The sequence below is a fragment of the Rattus norvegicus genome, chromosome 1 (genome assembly GCF_021556685.1).
Source record: "Rattus norvegicus strain SHRSP/BbbUtx chromosome 1, alternate assembly SHRSP_T2T, whole genome shotgun sequence".
NCBI lineage: Eukaryota > Metazoa > Chordata > Mammalia > Rodentia > Muridae > Rattus > Rattus norvegicus.
This window is the reverse complement of record NC_141534.1, coordinates 85,102,583-85,121,950: the sequence shown is the minus strand read 5'-3', so window position 1 is coordinate 85,121,950 and position 19,368 is coordinate 85,102,583. Positions and strand designations below refer to the sequence as shown.

The 19,368-nt window shown below is 39.8% G+C and overlaps 1 protein-coding gene across 1 annotated transcript; it reads left to right on the top strand.

The window, feature by feature from the left end:
* The first annotated feature begins 16,639 nt into the window (after positions 1–16,639).
* Vom1r57 (vomeronasal 1 receptor 57) lies at positions 16,640–17,584 on the top strand. The gene has a single exon (XM_087610026.1). The coding sequence runs from the start codon at positions 16,640–16,642 to the stop codon at positions 17,582–17,584; it is 945 nt and encodes a 314-aa protein (XP_087466152.1).
* Positions 17,585–19,368: the final 1,784 nt, after the last annotated feature.

Here is a 19,368-nt window from a genome sequence, read left to right as displayed (position 1 = left end):
TCCCTAACCTAAAAAAGAGATACCCATAGACATACAAGAAGCCTACAGAACTCCAAATAGATTGGACCAGAAAAGAAACACCTCCCGTCACATAATTGTCAAAACACCAAACGCACAAAATAAAGAAAGAATATTAAAAGCAGTAAGGGAAAAAGGTCAAGTAACATATAAAGGGAGACCTATCAGAATCACACCAGACTTCTCGCCAGAAACTATGAAGGCCAGAAGATCCTGGATTGATGTTATACAGACCCTAAGAGAACACAAATGCCAGCCCAGGTTACTGTATCCAGCAAAACTCTCAATTAACATTGATGGAGAAACCAAGATATTCCATGACAAAACCAAATTTACACAATATCTTTCTACAAATCCACCACTACAAAGGATAATAAATGGTAAAGCCCAACATAAGGAGGCAAGCTATACCCTAGAAGAAGCAAGAAACTAATCATCTTGGCAACAAAACAAAGAGAATGAAAGCACACAAACATAACCTCACATCCAAATATGAATATAACGGGAAGCAATAATCACTATTCCTTAATATCTCTCAATATCAATGGCCTCAACTCCCCAATAAAAAGACATAGATTAACAAACTGGATACGCAACGAGGACCCTGCATTCTGCTGCCTACAGGAAACACACCTCAGAGACAAAGACAGACACTACCTCAGAGTGAAAGGCTGGAAAACAACTTTCCAAGCAAATGGTCAGAAGAAGCAAGCTGGAGTAGCCATTCTAATATCAAATAAAATCAATTTCCAACTAAAAGTCATCAAAAAAGATAAGGAAGGACACTTCATATTCATCAAAGGAAAAATCAACCAAGATGAACTCTCAATCCTAAATATCTATGCCCCAAATACAAGGGCACCTACATACGCAAAAGAAACCTTACTAAAGCTCAAAACACACATTGCACCTCACACAATAATAGTGGGAGATTTCAACACCCCACTCTCATCAATGGACAGATCATGGAAACAGAAATTAAACAGTGATGTAGACAGACTAAGAGAAGTCATGAGCCAAATGGACTTAACGGATATTTATAGAACACTCTATCCTAAAGCAAAAGGATATACCTTCTTCTCAGCTCCTCATGGTACTATCTCCAAAATTGACCATATAATTGGTCAAAAAACGGGCCTCAACAGGTACAGAAAGATAGAAATAATCCCATGCTGCTATCGGACCACCACGGCCTAAAACTGGTCTTCAATAACAATAAGGGAAGAATGCCCACATATACGTGGAAATTGAACAATGCTCTACTCAATGATAACCTGGTCAAGGAAGAAATAAAGAAAGAAATTAAAAACTTTTTAGAATTTAATGAAAATGAAGGTACAACATACTCAAACTTATGGGACACAATGAAAGCTGTGCTAAGAGGAAAACTCATAGCGCTGAGTGCCTGCAGAAAGAAACAGGAAAGAGCATATGTCAGCAGCTTGACAGCACACCTAAAAGCTCTAGAACAAAAAGAAGCAAATACACCCAGGAGGAGTAGAAGGCAGGAAATAATCAAACTCAGAGCTGAAATCAACCAAGTAGAAACAAAAAGGACCATAGAAAGAATCAACAGAACCAAAAGTTGGTTCTTTGAGAAAATCAACAAGATAGATAAACCCTTAGCCAGACTAACGAGAGGACACAGAGAATGCGTCCAAATTAACAAAATCAGAAATGAAAAGGGAGACATAACTACACATTCGGAGGAAATTCAAAAAATCATCAGATCTTACTATAAAAACCTATATTCAACAAAATTTGAAAATCTTCAGGAAATGGACAATTTCCTAGACAGATACCAGGTATCGAAGTTAAATCAGGAACAGATAAACCAGTTAAACAACCCCATAACTCCTAAGGAAATAGAAGCAGTCATTAAAGGTCTCCCAACCAAAAAGAGCCCAGGTCCAGACGGGTTTAGTGCAGAATTCTATCAAACCTTCATAGAAGACCTCATACCAATATTATCCAAACTATTCCACAAAATTGAAACAGATGGAGCCCTACCGAATTCCTTCTACGAAGCCACAATTACTCTTATACCTAAACCACACAAAGACACAACAAAGAAAGAGAACTTCAGACCAATTTCCCTTATGAATATCGACGCAAAAATACTCAATAAAATTCTGGCAAACCGAATTCAAGAGCACATCAAAACAATCATCCACCATGATCAAGTAGGCTTCATCCCAGGCATGCAGGGATGGTTTAATATACGGAAAACCATCAACGTGATCCATCATATAAACAAACTGAAAGAACAGAACCACATGATCATTTCATTAGATGCTGAGAAAGCATTTGACAAAATTCAACACCCCTTCATGATAAAAGTCCTGGAAAGAATAGGAATTCAAGGCCCATACCTAAACATAGTAAAAGCCATATACAGCAAACCAGTTGCTAACATTAAACTAAATGGAGAGAAACTTGAAGCAATCCCACTAAAATCAGGGACTAGACAAGGCTGCCCACTCTCTCCCTACTTATTCAATATAGTTCTTGAAGTTCTAGCCAGAGCAATCAGACAACAAAAGGAGATCAAAGGGATACAGATCGGAAAAGAAGAGGTCAAAATATCACTATTTGCAGATGACATGATAGTATATTTAAGTGATCCCAAAAGTTCCACCAGAGAACTACTAAAGCTGATAAACAACTTCAGCAAAGTAGCTGGGTATAAAATTAACTCAAATAAATCAGTAGCCTTCCTTTACACAAACGAGAAACAAGCCAAGAAAGAAATTAGGGAAACGACACCCTTCATAATAGACCCAAATAATATAAAGTACCTCGGTGTGACTTTAACCAAGCAAGTAAAAGATCTGTACAATAAGAACTTCAAGACACTGAGGAAAGAAATTGAAGAAGACCTCAGAAGATGGAAAGATCTCCCATGCTCATGGATTGGCAGGATTAATATAGTAAAAATGGCCATTTTACCAAAAGCAATCTACAGATTCAATGCAATCCCCATCAAAATACCAATCCAATTCTTCAAAGAGTTAGACAGAACAATTTGCAAATTCATCTGGAATAACAAAAAACCCAGGATAGCTAAAGCTATCCTCAACAATAAAAGGACTTCAGGGGGAATCACTATCCCTGAACTCAAGCAGTATTACAGAGCAATAGTGATAAAAACTGCATGGTATTGGTACAGAGACAGACAGATAGACCAATGGAATAGAATTGAAGACCCAGAAATGAACCCACACACCTATGGTCACTTGATTTTTGAAAAAGGAGCCAAAACCATCCAATGGAAAAAAGATAGCATTTTCAGCAAATGGTGCTGGTTCAACTGGAGGTCAACATGTAGAAGAATGCAGATTGATCCATGCTTATCACCCTGTACAAAGCTTAAGTCCAAGTGGATCAAGGACCTCCACATCAAACCAGACACACTCAAACTAATAGAAGAAAAACTAGGGAAGCATCTGGAACACATGGGCACTGGAAAAAATTTCCTGAACAAAACACCAATGGCTTATGCTCTAAGATCAAGAATCGACAAATGGGATCTCATAAAACTGCAAAGCTTCTGTAAGGCAAAGGACACTGTGGTTAGGACAAAACGGCAACCAACAGATTGGGAAAAGATCTTTACCAATCCTACAACAGATAGAGGCCTTATATCCAAAATATACAAAGAACTCAAGAAGTTAGACCGCAGGGAAACAAATAACCCTATTAAAAAATAGGGTTCAGAGCTAAACAAAGAATTCACAGCTGAGGAATGCCGAATGGCTGGGAAACACCTAAAGAAATGTTCAACATCTTTAGTCATAAGGGAAATGCAAATCAAAACAACCCTGAGATTTCACCTCACACCTGTGCGATTGGCTAAAATCAAAAACTCAGGTGACAGCAGATGCTGGCGAGGATGTGGAGAAAGAGGAACACTCCTCCATTGTCGGTGGGATTGCAGACTGGTAAAACCATTCTGGAAATCAGTCTGGAGGTTCCTCAGAAAATTGGACATTGAACTGCCTGAGGATCCAGCTATACCTCTCTTGGGCATATACCCAAAAGATGCCTCAACATATAAAAGAGACACGTGCTCCACTATGTTCATCGCAGCCTTATTTATAATAGCCAGAAGCTGGAAAGAACCCAGATGCCCTTCAACAGAGGAATGGATACAGAAAATGTGGTACATCTACACAATGGAACTCAGCTATCAAAAACAACGAGTTCATGAAATTCGTAGGCAAATGGTTGGAACTGGAAAATATCATCCTGAGTGAGCTAACCCAATCACAGAAAGACATACATGGTATGCACTCATTGATAAGTGGCTATTAGCCCAAATGCTTGAATTACCCTAGATCCCTAGAACAAAGCAAACTCAAGACGGATGATCAAAATGTGAATGCTTCACTCCTTCTTTAAATGAGGAAAAAGAATACCCTTGGCAGGGAAGGGAGAGGCAAAGATTAAAACAGAGACTGAAGAACACCCATTCAGAGACTGCCCCACATGTGGCCCATACATATACAGCCACCCAATTAGACAAGATGGATGAAGCAAAGAAGTGCAGACCGACAGGAGCCGGATGTAGATCGCTCCTGAGAGACACAGCCAGAATACAGCAAATATAGAGGCGAATGCCAGCAGCAAACCACTGAACTGAGAATAGGTCCCCTATTGAAGGAATCAGAGAAAGAACTGGAAGAGCTTGAAGGGGCTCGAGACCCCAAAAGTACAACAATGCCAAGCAACCAGAGCTTCCAGGGACTAAGCCACTACCTAAAGACTATACATGGACTGACCCTGGACTCTGACCCCATAGGTAGCAATGAATATCCTAGTAAGAGCACCAGTGGAAGGGGAAGCCCTGGGTCCTGCTAAGACTGAACCCCCTGTGAACTAGTCTATGGGGGGAGGGCGGCAATGGGGGGAGGGTTGGGAGGGGAACCCCCATAAGGAAGGGGAGGGGGGAGGGGGATGTTTGCCCGGAAACCGGGAAAGGGAATAACACTTGAAATGTATATAAGAAATACTCAAATTAATAAAAAAAATAAATAAATAAGAAATACTCAAGTTAATAAAAAAAAGAAGTTAGAATCTCAAAAAAAAGAAATTTCAAATAAGAGTTTAGGGGAAACAAAGCATCGTATACCCATGACTAATTCCTGTATGGTGGGCAATAGTAAAATTTACCTATGAAGCACGGAGTTCAAAGCACACTGTATGGACAGGAAACATGGTGATCTCCTGTGGAACAGAGAGTGTGTTTTCTAGAGTCCTATTCAGTGCTCAGCCTGTTTGAATGGCTGTGGTGAGAACCACCACTACAGAAGAACTAACTTTTAATGACTTTCCATCTCCGAGAGTGGACTCTCTGTTGTAGCTATCTTGGGGAAAGGTATGTCCTCAAAGGCACCTGTCTTAGTCCGCTTAATAAGGTCACCAGGAGACTCGTTTTAAAGGTAGAAGACTGACATATTAATCCTCTGGGTACCCCAAAAGGATGTACAAAAAGAAGGCCATCAACACCTCAGGTACAATGGGGGGGGCAACACCTTTAGGAAGTAGACATGCTGTCGTTCTGTGTGCAGTTTAGCTGTGGGTGTGTTTAGGAAGCCTTCCCAGCACATTGGGTCTCTGGGATGGAGTTGCCTCCAGTGAGGATGCCAAGACACTCTTGCCTGAGACTCAGAGGGAGGTACGAACACCCTGTCAATATCCCCATAACCCAGCCTCCTTATGCGGACTGTGATCTTAGCAGATATTTTGTATCATTAAATACATGTCCTCATTCTTATTTTCTCTACATCTCTTTACCTTCACACACATTTACCATTTTCTATTCTTTATCTTAGCATGTGTTCTAGCACGTGTTCTAGATGTACTGCTCTAGGGCTCCATCTTCTCATCTTTTCACAAGTATTTGCACTGGCCATCTGCCATCTACATTTAATTGCAGATACAGTCTCCCCTGCCCAGGGCAGTGCACAGTCTCACAGGGGCTTATTCTTCACAAGGTACTGACGACTTTCAAGCTCCTTTCTCCAGTCATCCCTCTCAAAGCGCATCCTCTTTCCAGTGTTGTCAGGATGTTGCAAGTAAGTTCTGAGCTGCCACCTTAGCTTGCAGACTGCCTTGCTCTGTGCTTGGACTGGTTCTGGGTTCACATTTCTTTATATATCTTGACTATGATGTCTTCGTGTGGCTCCTCTCTGGGCGTGTCTATTCATAGTGTGTTTGAACTATTATTTCCTCTGTAGGTTTGGGAAGCATCAGTTCTGTTGGTTAAGGTGTCCATGCCTGTAGACTTTCTCTCACCATGCTCTACCTAACCTTGGGTTGGTTGAGTACAGCCCACAGGTCTGAACACACTCATTCCTTTCTTTACATACACCTCAATGAATTGTGTTCTTGATGTCGTCCCCCAGCTTAGAAATTCTTCTCAGCTTGGTCTCGTCTGCTTCAGTTTTCAGCCATGCTTCTGATTTGATTGAGTGGCTCTGTCATCTGCCAAGTTTCTGTTTGCTCCCAAAGTTCCAATTACCTTGCCAAGTTTCTCCTTTGTGTCTTTTAATTGCCCTCTCAATTGCTGACCCTTTTATCCACTCTACCAACTTTCTCATATGGGGCCTGAAATGCTCTGTTCACACCTTTCATCATAGCTGAGGATCCTCTGTCCACTAGTACTCTGGGATGGATTTTATAGATTTCAGCAGCCTTTTTCCTTGATTCTGGTGGTACACTGTTCTATTTGAATGTGTGCTGTCAGAGAATGTTTTCTCATACATGTGTGCAGATGTTTGCATGTGCATGTGTGTATATGTGTATGCACATGAGTGTTTGCACATTGTTGGGGTGGATGTTTCTCTTTGGTTTTTATTCTCGTTTTGTCTGTCCATTTTGCCTCCTTTATTGCAATCCTATCTGACAGTGTGTTGTCGTCAGCTGAATTTTTGTTTCCTACTGCAGTGTGTGCGATGGGGAGAGAGGGCCATAGCAGCAGATGCAGTGATTGACAGCCAGCCCAGCTTAACCTGAAGTAGAACAATTGTGCTTCACCTGTGATCCCAGTAAGGTTCAGGGGCATTGGAAGTAGAGAGCCTTGTCTCGGCAAGCCTTTCATCCAGACTGCTTACCCAGCTTAAAGGCATAGGTCTCTTGTTCCTTTGACTCTATATTCCCAGTCAGTGGATGGTAGGGAGTTACTTCTCAGTTTGTTTATTCAGGGGATTCACAGAGACTCAACCTCAGGCTTTGGGGTCCCATTTCTACTTTGTCTCCACAGCCTGTGATGCTTTGACATTTGCACCTATGATGCATCCAGACCCTAGGCACATCCATGCAGCTTGCCCAGTTTCCCTTATGTTTACCTGAATATGGATTTTGTATATTGCCTTGTGTTGAGATCTGTGCATAGAAGAGGCCAAGGCCATTTCCAGCTTTCTAAGCTTTTCATGAAAGTATTCTGGGTGGATTCGTTCCCTCCCCATTCATAGCTGAGTGACAGTGGGCCTGGGTCTCATGGATGTGACATAGTTTGTACAAAGAACATATCCTGCCTGTCTTGTGACCTGATTTCAACATATTTGGGTCCATCCTGGTCCCTGTTTGGTAGCATGGCCATATCTAGGATCTTGATCTGAAAAGCCAGCCTTGGAATAAGGATCTGCTTAAGGGTGTAGATTTCATCCTGCATACGAGGAGCACATAACTGAGCCAGGGTGGTTAAGATTGCACTTGAACGCTGGCTGACCTTGATTAGCTCCAGCACACAGCTCAGCTGGACTAGAACAGAGTCGCTGAGATGCTCAATGTCCCCAGCCAAGACCTAGGTCTGTAGTGCTGCTTCTTGTGTGTAAAGAGGTGTCACTCTGTGACAGTGTCTCATTGCTTTCATCTCTCAGGATCAGTGCAAATTTTCATCTCTGTATCTCCCCAATATGTATCAGTTTCATTGGTACCATGCTTGAGAATGCCAAAGTGATCTTTCATAAAGGCATATCAAATATTACCCTTGCATGTCCATGTTATATTACTTGGCATGACACTTCAACTCCTGATCTGATTTTGTTTCTCTATTATGGCATGAATGCTGGTTTGTCTAGAAAATTCTTTCTTTAAGATTTTGTTTTGTACAGTTGGATTGTTAGGTATAGTTTTACCCTCTTTTTTTCAGGAACCTTTACAAGTTGTGGGAACCTCATTATCCCAAACACTGACATTTGGCTCAGAAAGTAAAGTTAGAGGCAGGGAGCTCAAAGTCTGTACCTGGATAGCTTACATGGGTAATTGTTGAAACGATGCTTATCCTAGCAGAGTTTTGTAATAGAATCCTAATCAAGGTTAGAACTGCTAATACATGCTTGTTGTGTGCTATAATGGTCTATAGAAATGTCAAATAACTAAGAATACATTTGTTTAGAGAGGAAGTACAAGGACAATAGCAAAGCCTGCATCCACATGGAGAGATCATGCAGCATTTATCTTTCTGGGACAGAGTTACTTCCCTCAGGATGGTTGTTTGTAACTCCCTCCATTCACCTGCAGACTTCATGAATGATATTTATATATGATATATATATATAATCTCACATTTTTATTATCCATTCATCAGGTGATGGGCATCTAGTATGTTCCAAATTTCTGGCTATTATAAACAGAGCAGCAGTGAACACAGATGAGCAAATATCTCTCTGGTAAGAATTATGTTAGGTATATGCCCAAGAGGTGTATAGCTGGGTCTTGTGGTAGTTCTATTCCCAGTTCCCTGAGGAAGTGCCACACTGATTTCTAAAGTGACTCTACCAGTTCCCATTTCCACCCTCTCCCTTCATCCTCCCAAGCCTGTGCTGACATTTCTTTATTTGATTCATCTTGTCCATTCTGACTGGGCTAAGTTGAAATCTCAAAGCAGTTTTGATTTGCATTTCCCTGGTGACTAATGATGCTGGACATTTTTCAAAAGTGTTTCTCAGACTTTCATTTTTTAAAAAATCTCTACTCAATTCTATACCATTTTTAATGGATTGCCTTCTAGACTTTTCACCTTTTTACCTCTTTACAATGTGCATTTAATCATATGATAAAAAATGTATACTTGTTCTAACACTAAAGTGTTAGGGGCAGGGCACGGTTCCATATGTTTACTTTTCTTGGATATCTTATTTACATTTCAAATGTTATCCCCTTTACTTCCTCTCCCATACTCTGCCTCTTCTCCCCTGGCTTCTATGAGGATGACCCCCCTCCAACCCACTCACTACAACCTCAATGCCCTGGCATTACCCTACATTGGGGAAATGAGCCTTCATAGGACCAAGGACTTTTCCTCCTATTGATGCTGAACAAGGTCATCCTCTGCTACATATGTGGCTGGAGTCATGGGTTCCTCCATGTGTACAAATTGGTTGGTGGTTTAGTCCCTGGGAGCTCTGGTGGTGTCAGGTTGGTTGATATTGTTGTTCTTCCTATGAGGTTGCAAACCCCTTTGGCTCCTTCAGTCTTTTCTCTAACTCTTCCATTGAGAGTTCCCTTGTCTAGTCCAATGGTTAACTGCAATCATCCTCATCTATATCAGAAGAGCTCTGCAGAGCCTCTCAGGAGACACCCATATCTGGCTTCTGTCAGCAAGAACTTCTTGGCATCAGCAATAGTGACTGGGTTTGGTGGCAGCATTTGGGATGAATCCCCAGGTGGGGCAGTCTCTGGATGACCGTTTCTTCAGTCCCTGCTCCACTCTTTGTTATTTCCAGCTTCTAATTATTAAATAAAGCTGCTATGAATGTAGTGGAGCATGTGTCTTTTTTGTATATTGGAGCATCATTGGGGTATATGCCAAAGAGTGATATAGCTGGGTCCTGAGGTAGTACTATGACCAATTTTCTGAGGAACTACCAGACAAATTTCCAGAGAGGTGGTACCAGTTTGCAATATCATCAATAGTAGAGAAATGTTCCTTTTTCTCCACACAGTGGCCAACATCTTCTGTCACTTGAGTTTTTGTATCTTAGCCATTCTGACTGGTGTGAGGTAGAATCCCAGAGTTGTTTTGATTTGCATTTCCCTGATGACTAAGGATATTGAACATTTATATGTTTCTCAGCCAATTGATATTCATCAGTTGAGAATTCTTTGTTTAGCTCTGCACCCCATTTTTAATAGGATTGTATGATTCCCTGGAGTTAAAATACTTGAGTTTTTGTTATATATTAGATATTACCCTTGTATCAGATGTAGAATTAGAAAGGTCCTTTTCCCAATCTATTGGTTGTCATTTTGTCCTATTGACAGTGTCCTTTACCTTACAGAAGCTTTGCAATTTTGAGAGGTTCCATTTATCAATTCTTGACTTAGAGCATAAGCCATTGTTTGGTTCAGGAAATTCTCCCATTTACCTATGTATTAAAGGCTCTTCCCCCTTTCTCTTCTATTAGTTTGAGTGTATATGGCTTTATGTGAAGGTCCAAGATCCACTTGGATTTGAGCTTTGTGCAAGGAGATAACAATGAATCAATTTGCATTTTTCTACATGCTGACCTCCAGTTGAACGAGCAACAAATGTTGAAAATGCTGTCTTTTCTTCATTGGATAGCTTTAGATCCTTTGTCAAAGACCAAGTGACCATAGCTGTGTCAGTTTATATATGGGTCTTCAACTATATTCTATTGATCTACCTGCCTGTCTTTGTACCAATACCATGCAGTGTTTGTCACTATTGCTCTGAAATACTGCTTGAGGTCAGGAATGGTGATTCCCCCAGAAGTTCATCTATTATTGAGAATAGTTTTTGATATTTTTGGGTTTTCTGCTTTTTCAAATGAATTTGCCAGTTGCTCTTTATGATTCTATGAAAATTTGAGTAGGAATTTTGATGCGGACTGCATTGAATCTGAAGATTGCTTGTGGCAAGATGGCCATTTTTACTATATTAATCCTGCTAATCCATGAGCATGGGAGATCTTTCCATCTTCTGAGGTCTTCTTCAATTTCTTTCCTCAGTGTCTTGAAGTTCTTATTGTACAGATCTTTTACTTGCTTGGTTAAAGTCACACCGAGGTACTTTATATTATTTGGGTCTATTATGAAGGGTGTCGTTTCCCTAATTTCTTTCTCGGCTTGTTTCTCGTTTGTGTAAAGGAAGGCTACTGATTTATTTGAGTTAATTTTATACCCAGCCACTTTGCTGAAGTTGTTTATCAGCTTTAGTAGTTCTCTGGTGGAACTTTTGGGATCACTTAAATATACTATCATATCATCTGCAAATAGTGATATTTTGACTTCTTCTTTTCCAGTCTTTTGTTGTCTGATTGCTCTGGCTAGAACTTCAAGAACTATATTAAATAAGTAGGGAGAGAGTGGGCAGCCTTGTCTAGTCCCTGATTTTAGTGGGATTGCTTCAAGTTTCTCTCCATTTAGTTTAATGTTAGTGACTGGTTTGCTGTATATGGCTTTTACTATGTTTAGGTATGGGCCTTGAATTCCTTTTCTTTCCAGGACTTTTATCATAAAGGGGTGTTGAATTTTGTCAAATGCTTTCTCAGCATCTAATGAAATGATCATGTGGTTTTGTTCTTTCAGTTTGTTTATATAATGGATCACGTTGATGGTTTTCCATATATTAAACCATCCCTGCATGCCTGGGATGAAGCCTACTTGATCATGGTGGATGATTGTTTTGATGTGCTTTTGGATTCGGTTTGCCAGAATTTAATTATTTTTGCATCAATATTCATGAGGGAAATTGGTCTGAAATTCTCTTTCTTTGAAGGATCTTTGTGTAGTTCATTATAAGCATAATTGTGGCTTCAAAAAAAGTTGGTAGTGTTCCTTCTGTTTCTATTTTATAGAATAATTTGAAAGTATCAGTATTAGGTCTTCTTTGAACGTCTGATAGAACTCTGCACTAAATCCATCTGATCCTGGGCTTATTTTGGTTGGGAGACATTTAGTGACTGCTTCTATTTCTTTAACTGTTATGGGACTGTTTAGATGGTTTATCTGATTCTGATTTAACTTTGGTACCTTGTATTTGTCTAGAAAATTGTCTATTTCCTCCAGATTTTCCAGTTTTGTTGTGTATAGGCTTTTGTAATAGGATCTGATAATTTTTTGAATTTCCTAAGTTTCTGTTGCTATCTCTCCATTTTCATTTCTGATTTTGTTAATTTGGAAACTCTCTCCCCTCTGATTAGTCTGGCTAAGGATTTATCTATCTTGTTGACTTTCTCAAAGAACTAGCTCCTGGTTTTGTGGATTCTTTGTATAGTTCTTTTTGTTTCTACTTGGTTGATAGCAGCTCTGAGTCTGATTATTTCCTGCTGTCTACTCCTCTTGGGTGAATTTGCTTCTTTTTGTTTCAGAGATTTCAGGTATGCTGCCAAGCAGTTAGTATATGCTCTCTTCAATTTCACTTTGGAGGCACTCAGAACTGAGTTTTCCGCTAAGCACTGCTTTCATTGTGTCCCATAAGTTTGTGTATGTTGTGCCTTCAATTTTATTAAATTCTAAAAAGTCATTAATTTTGTTCTTTATTTCTTCTTTGAGCAAATTGTCATTGTATGTGTATGGGGGCTTTCTGTTGTTTTTGTTAGCCTTAGTCCATGGTGATCTGACAGAATGCATGAAATTATTTCAATCTCCTTGTATATATTGAGGCCTGTTTTGTGATCAAATATATGGTCAATTTCTGAGAAGGTACCATGAGGTGGTGAAAAGAAGTTGTATTCTTTTGTTTTAGGATGAAATGTTCTATAAATATTTGTTAAATCCATTTGGTTCATAACTTCTGTTAGTTTTTCTCTGTCTCTGTTTAGTTTCTGTTTCCATGATCTGTCCATTGATGAGAATGGTGTGTTGAAGTCTCCTACTATTATTGTCTATGGTGCAATGTATTCTTTGAGCTTTAGTAAAGTTCTTTTATGAATGTGGGTGTACTTGCATTTGAAGCATAGATGTTCAGAATTGAGAGTTCATCTTGGTAGATTTTTCTTTGACAACTATAAAGTGTCCTTCCCGGTCCCCAGCTCCGAAAAAAGAACCCAAAAAAAAAAAGTATGAAGTGTCCTTCCTTATTTTTTGATAACTTTTGGTTGAAAATTGACTTTATTTGATATTAGTATGGCTACTCCAGCTTGTTTCTTGGGACCATTTGCTTGGGAAATGTTTTTGAGTCTTTTATTCTGAGGTAGTGTCTGTCTTTGTCACGGAGGTGTGCTTCCTGTATGCAGCAATATGCTGGGTCTTCTTTACATATCCACTCTGTTAGTCTATGTCTTCTTATTGGGGAATTGAGTCCATTGATATTGAGAGATATTAGAGACCAATGACTTTTATATCTTGATGTTTCTGTTGTTAGAGGTGGAATTATATTTGTGTGGCTATCTTCTTTTCAGTTAGCTGAAATTAGATTATCTTTTGGATCTTTCTAGGATATAGTTTCCCTCCTTGGGTTGGAGTTTTCCTTTAGGGCTGGATTTGTGGAAATATATTGTGTAAATTTGGTTTTGTCATGGAATATCTTGGTTTCTCCTTCTGTGTTAATTGAGGGTTTTTGCTGGATATAGTAGCCTGGGCTGGCATTTGTGTTCTCTTAGGGTCTGTATGACATCCGTCCGGGATCTTCTGGCTTTCATAGTCTCTGGTGAGGAGTCTGATGTAATTCTTATAGGTCTGCCTTTATATGTTACTTGACTTTTTTCCCTTACTGCTTTTAATATTTGTTCTTTGCTTTGTGCATTTGCTGTTTTGACTATCATGCGATGGGAGGAATTTCTTTTCTGGTCCAATCTATTTGGAGCTCTGTTTGCTTCTTGCATGTTTGTGATTATCTCTTTCTTTAGGTTAGCGAAGTTTTCTTCTATATTTTGTTGAAGATATTTATTGGCCCTTTAAGTTTTGAATCTTTACTCTCTTCTATGCCCATTATCCTTAGGTTTGATCTTCTCATTGTGTCCTGGATTTCCTGGATGCTTTTGGGCTAGGAGCTTATTGCATTTCACATTGTCTTTGATGGTTTTGTCGATGTTTTCTATGGTACCTTCTGCACCTGAGATTCTCCTTCTATCTCTTGCATTCTGCTTGTGATGCTTGAGTCTATGAGTCCTGTTCTTTTTCCTAGGTTTTCTATGTCCAGGGTTTTCTCCCCTTGTGATTTCTTTATTTCTATTTCCATTTTTAAATACTGAACGGTTTTGTTCAATTCCTTCACCTGTTTGGTTGTGTTTTTCTGTAATTCTTTCAAAGATTTTTGTGTTTCCTGTCTAAGGGCTTCTACTTGTTTGCTTGTGTTGCCCTGTATTTCTTTTTTTTATCATTGGTTATTTTATTAAAAGAAACCACTAAAACATCTCCATCATTACAAAATGCCCCCAATAGTTTCCCTTCTCCTCACCCCCTTCCTGCTAGGGCAATCACCCCCTAACCTTATTTTGCATGACAAAGCACAATTACAGCAAGTCAAAAATAAATGTCTAGGCAGGGATGTCCTGTAGGCACAAGCATATACCCAGCTGGTAGCAAATGCCATTACACAGTTATACAAGATGAGAGACAGAATAGACACTTGCGAGTATAAGTCCAGTCACCAGATAGCACCTCCCCCAGTCATAATACCGTTTAAATTACAGAGACCTGATCATTGTACTAAGCAACCTTCCCTGACATGTGCCTATCATTTCTGAAGTCATCCTTCTAAGAACCATCTTTGAGTCTATTGATCAGACTTGACTTCCCTATTTTCTAAGTCTCTGTTGATCAGACATAACTTCCCCATTTTGAGTCTCCACAGATCAGATAGTTATGATTCACTGCTCTCCACAATGGACACTGGCTTACTCAGTGTGACTGTGGCTGTTTCTCTATCTCCAAAATTCACAGGATTAATGGTTTCATCTAGAGAATCGATTGGGGCAAAAAGAGGAGAGGAAGATTTTACCCCTCGAAAGAGTATTGAGAAAAGCATAGAATCGTCCACAGAATTTTGAGCCTGCGTGATTACAGCCTTACCCTTGGACGAACAAAGTGAAACTCAATATCACTGTGAATATAAACAGGCTAGCGAAAGCAAGGACAGCCTGTAGCACACATGATCTAAGTAATAAGCACAGAGGCCACCGAGTTCCCCACAGGTCCTTGCCAAGTGGGAAGGGGTCTCCATGGGCCTCACCACAGCATAGTCCCATCAATGAAGCAGCACTCATATGCTGTTTCCCTGCAGATGCCGCATGGGCCACAGCCAAAGGCTTATAACTTATTTTTTGTTTTGGTTTTTTTTTTTTTGTTTTTGTTTTTGTTTTTTGAGTATTTCTTATTTACATTTCGAGTGTTATTCCCTTTCCCGGTTTCTGGGCCAACATCCCCCTAACCCCTACCCCTCCCCTTATTATGGGTGTTCCCCTCCCCATCCTCCCCCCATTGCCACCCTCCCCCCAACAATCACGTCACTGGGGGTTCAGTCTTAGCAGGACCAAGGGCTTCCCCTTACACTGGTGATCTTACTAGGATATTCAATGCTACCTATGAGGTCAGAGTCCAGGGTCAGTCCATGTATAGTCTTTAGGTAGTGGCTTAGTCCCTGGAAGGTCTGGTTGGTTGTCATTGTTGTTCATATGGGGTCTCGAGCCCCTTCAAGCTCTTCTAGTTCTTTCTCTGATTCCTTCAACGGGGGTCCTATTCTCAGTTCAGTGGTTTGCTGCTGGCATTCGCCTCTGTATTTGCTGTATTCTGGGTGTGTCTCTCAGGAGAGATCTACATCCGGCTCCTGTTGGCCTGCACTTCTTTGCTTCATCCATCTTGTCTAATTGGGTGGCTGTATATGTATTGCCCTGTATTTCTTTAAGAGAGTTATTTATGTCCTTCTTAAAGTCCTCTATCATCAGCATGAGATGTGATTTTTAAATCCAAATCTTGCTTTTTCCAGTGTGTTGGGATATACAGTATTTGCTGTGGTGGGAGAACTGGGTTCTGATGATGCCAAGTAGTCTTGGTTTCTGTTGCTTAGTTTCTTGTGCTTACCTCTTGCCATCTGGTTATCTCTGATGTTAGTTGTTCTTGCTGTCTCTGACTAGATCTTGTCTCTCCTGTGGGCCCGTGAGCCTGTGAGCCTGTGATCTTTGGAGTGAGCACACTCCTGGCAGACCAGCTCTCTGTGAGCAGCTTTTGGGTCTGAGAGCTATGAAACAGCCTCAGTTCTAGGTGCAGATGGAGACCAGAAGTGTCCCATCCCAGGCACCCTGTAGTTTTAGTGTCCTGTGCACTCCTGGCATGTCTCTCTTTAAACAGTCAATGGAAAGTGGAGTCCCACCTGTGTGCTGTGGGCTTAGGAGGGAGAGTTCTCCTGGAAGACCAGCTCTCTGTGGGCAGGTTTTTTGTCCTAGGGCTGTGGTACAGCTCTTGGTGCAGATGGAGACTGGAACTTCCTTAACCCTTACTTTTCTACCCTCAGGCTCTCAGAAATAATGGAATCCAGTTCCTGGAAGGGTCACCCCTGATCCATAGTGCGTATTTCAGTACAGTTTCCCTGTGCTTCTCTGACAATCACTATATTTATACACCTAGTACATTAATTTTAACATCACAACATCATGCATTTATATTTGCTTGGTTTGCCTTATCCTAGAAGAACAATGAAGACTTCATTAAGGTAATGTTTCCAAGAGACCTGATTTCTGGATTCTTCCTCCTGTCAGAAGTTTTCATTGGACTCATGGGAAACTTGCTCCTCTTCATACTATACATATACATCTTATTTCAGCCTCATCAAAAGAAGCCTGTAGATATGATCTTCACACATCTAATGCTTGTCAATGTTTTGAGCATCGTGTTCAAGCTGATACCAGATGTCATGAAATTCTTTGCAGTCAGGCTCCTTTTCCAGGATGTTGCATGTAAGGCAGTTTTGTATGCATATAGTGTTACTAGGGGCCTTTCCCTCTGTACTATCTTGCTGCTGAGTGTATTTCAAGCCATCACTGTTAGTTCTAACCATTCCAAGTGGGCATGGCTTAAATCCAAGCTTGAGTCATGCATTTTTCCATCACTCCTCTTCATCTGGATCATCAACTCATTTCTCTATCTTCCCATGGTTGAAAACATAAAGGGACGAATCAACTTCACTGTTGTGGCTTCTAGGTATTCCCAGATATACTGCCAAAGTAGCCAGGTTCGTTATCACTCCACCCTGTCACTTGTAACTGCACTAATAATTAGAGACATCTTGTTTGTGTTTCTCATGATGTGGTCCAGCCTCTACATGGTGAGCCTTCTATTCAGACACAACAGGAGAACACAGCATGTCCACAGTTTCAGTGTGTCTCTCCATGCATCTTCTGAAAAAAGAGCCACCCACAGCATCCTTCTGCTTGTGGGTTTCTTCATGTTTTTCTATTGGTCAAACACTTTTGTTACCTTCTATTCACTTTACCAACCCAAGAGCAGTCCAGTATTGGATCTGATTAGTGGAGTTTTATCTTCAGGTTACCCAACTGTCTGCCCTTATGTTCTATTGAACAATAGAAAACTTATTTCCAAATTCATTTCTTCCTTTTCAGACTTTAAATGTACCTTTTTTACAAGAGGATGTCATGGCTAATCTGACACTCCAAACTGACTCCCACCATCGTGGATTCATTACCACATGAGCAAAATAGCTATGGCATGCCTGAGTATCTAATATTTAGGTAGTAGGAATTGACTAATAATGCTTTTTATTGAGACAGGGCCTCCTGTAGGATTTTTATGATTTATTTCTTATCTTTTCTTAATATGTGAGAGTCAGATCACCTGGAACTGGAGTATAGTCGGTTGTGAACTGCCATGTGGGAATTGAACCAGGTTCTATGGATGAACACCCAGGGTTCTTGACTGCTAGGCTAATTCTCTAACCACTCGAGTAGAGTTGTTTTACAGATGGTGTTTTAGCATGTGATTTTTAAGCCTTAATATCAAAAGAACAAAGAACTAATAACAAAATTTTCATATCCATATCTGTTTAAATTTTATGTTGAATGTATATGGTATTATACTTAACTTTATCTGCTTGTTTGAATTCTTTCAAATATAGAGAGTAGAAAATTTACTTCTGTATTTATGATTGATCTTCTTCTATAAAATTGTACTTCCCTAGGGAAATTTTATGTATTTGATAAATATGTCCTAAAGGGTTCTGGATACTATTTTCCTGAAAGAAAATTAATAACTGAACAAAAAGACATAAAATGTGAACTAGAAGATTGTGCTATATTTATAGTACGGAAAAGATTTGTCTTTATGGAGGAGATAGCTCAAGGGGCAAAAGCACTTACCATACAAGTATGAGAAATAGAATTTGCATCATCAGAGCCTATGTAAATGCCAAGTGGACATTTTAGAATGCTTATTTTAGACCCCAAATGTAAGAGACTACGAATCCCAGAGGAAGCTACATAGCAAGACTTGCCATATCAGTGAGCTCAGGGCTTGACTGAAAGAACTTTCCTCACTGAATAAAGTAGAAGTACAGTGGAAAATGGTTCCTATGGACCTATATGTGCATGTGTTCATATATGCATATTTACTTATGTGAGTGCATCACACACATGCAAACCTTTATACATGCATTCATAATGATGACCACACCTGTATTCTATGGATGCCTTTGTAATTTTAAGTCCAGCCTAAAAAATTAATTTCAACTAAATGTGTTTTTATGACCCATATTCTTCATCAGGTATGCATGATTCTCAGTTTCCTGTCATCGTTTGTTTCAAATATTTAATTTGAAAAATTCATTGAGCCTTCTGTTCTGCTTTATCATCCTGAAAAGTCCACTCTGTTTAGTCCATAATTCTACTAAATGCTTTTAGGATACAATAGAGCTGATTTGTAATTTGAATAACTCCACAGTTGTTTTACTTTTTAACTGTAGCCAATAGTTTCCATGTTGGCCATATATTCTTTTTGAGATTTATTTATATTTTAATTATATGTATATGTATGTGTCCTGAGTGAGTATATATGCATGGGTGAGTGAATGGCCAGCACTAGCCAGATAAGGACATTGAATCTTTGGAACTGGAGTTACATTAGTGAGCCTCCTGACATGAGCCTCGAGAACTGAACTCAGACCTTCTGAAAGAGCAGTGCAGGTTCTTAACTGATGAACCATCTCTCCAGCTCCTTATGAAGTTCTTGGATAGGAATTTGTTTGGTTGTTCGGTTTTCCATTGCCTTCCATCTCTCTGTGATATATCAGGATACATGACACCACTGACTTCTTTTTCCTTTGAAGAAGTAAAGTTTTCTTTATGAGTTATGAAAATTACACTGTAACCATCAGGAAATTTTTGTACTTTTTATGTAAAATTTAAGGTTCTTTTTCCTATTTCTGTGATTACT

Coding starts and splice junctions, on each gene's coding strand:
- Vom1r57 (XM_087610026.1), top strand. CDS start 16,640: ATGTTTCCAAGAGACCTGATTTCTGGATTCTTCCTCCTGTCAGAAGTT.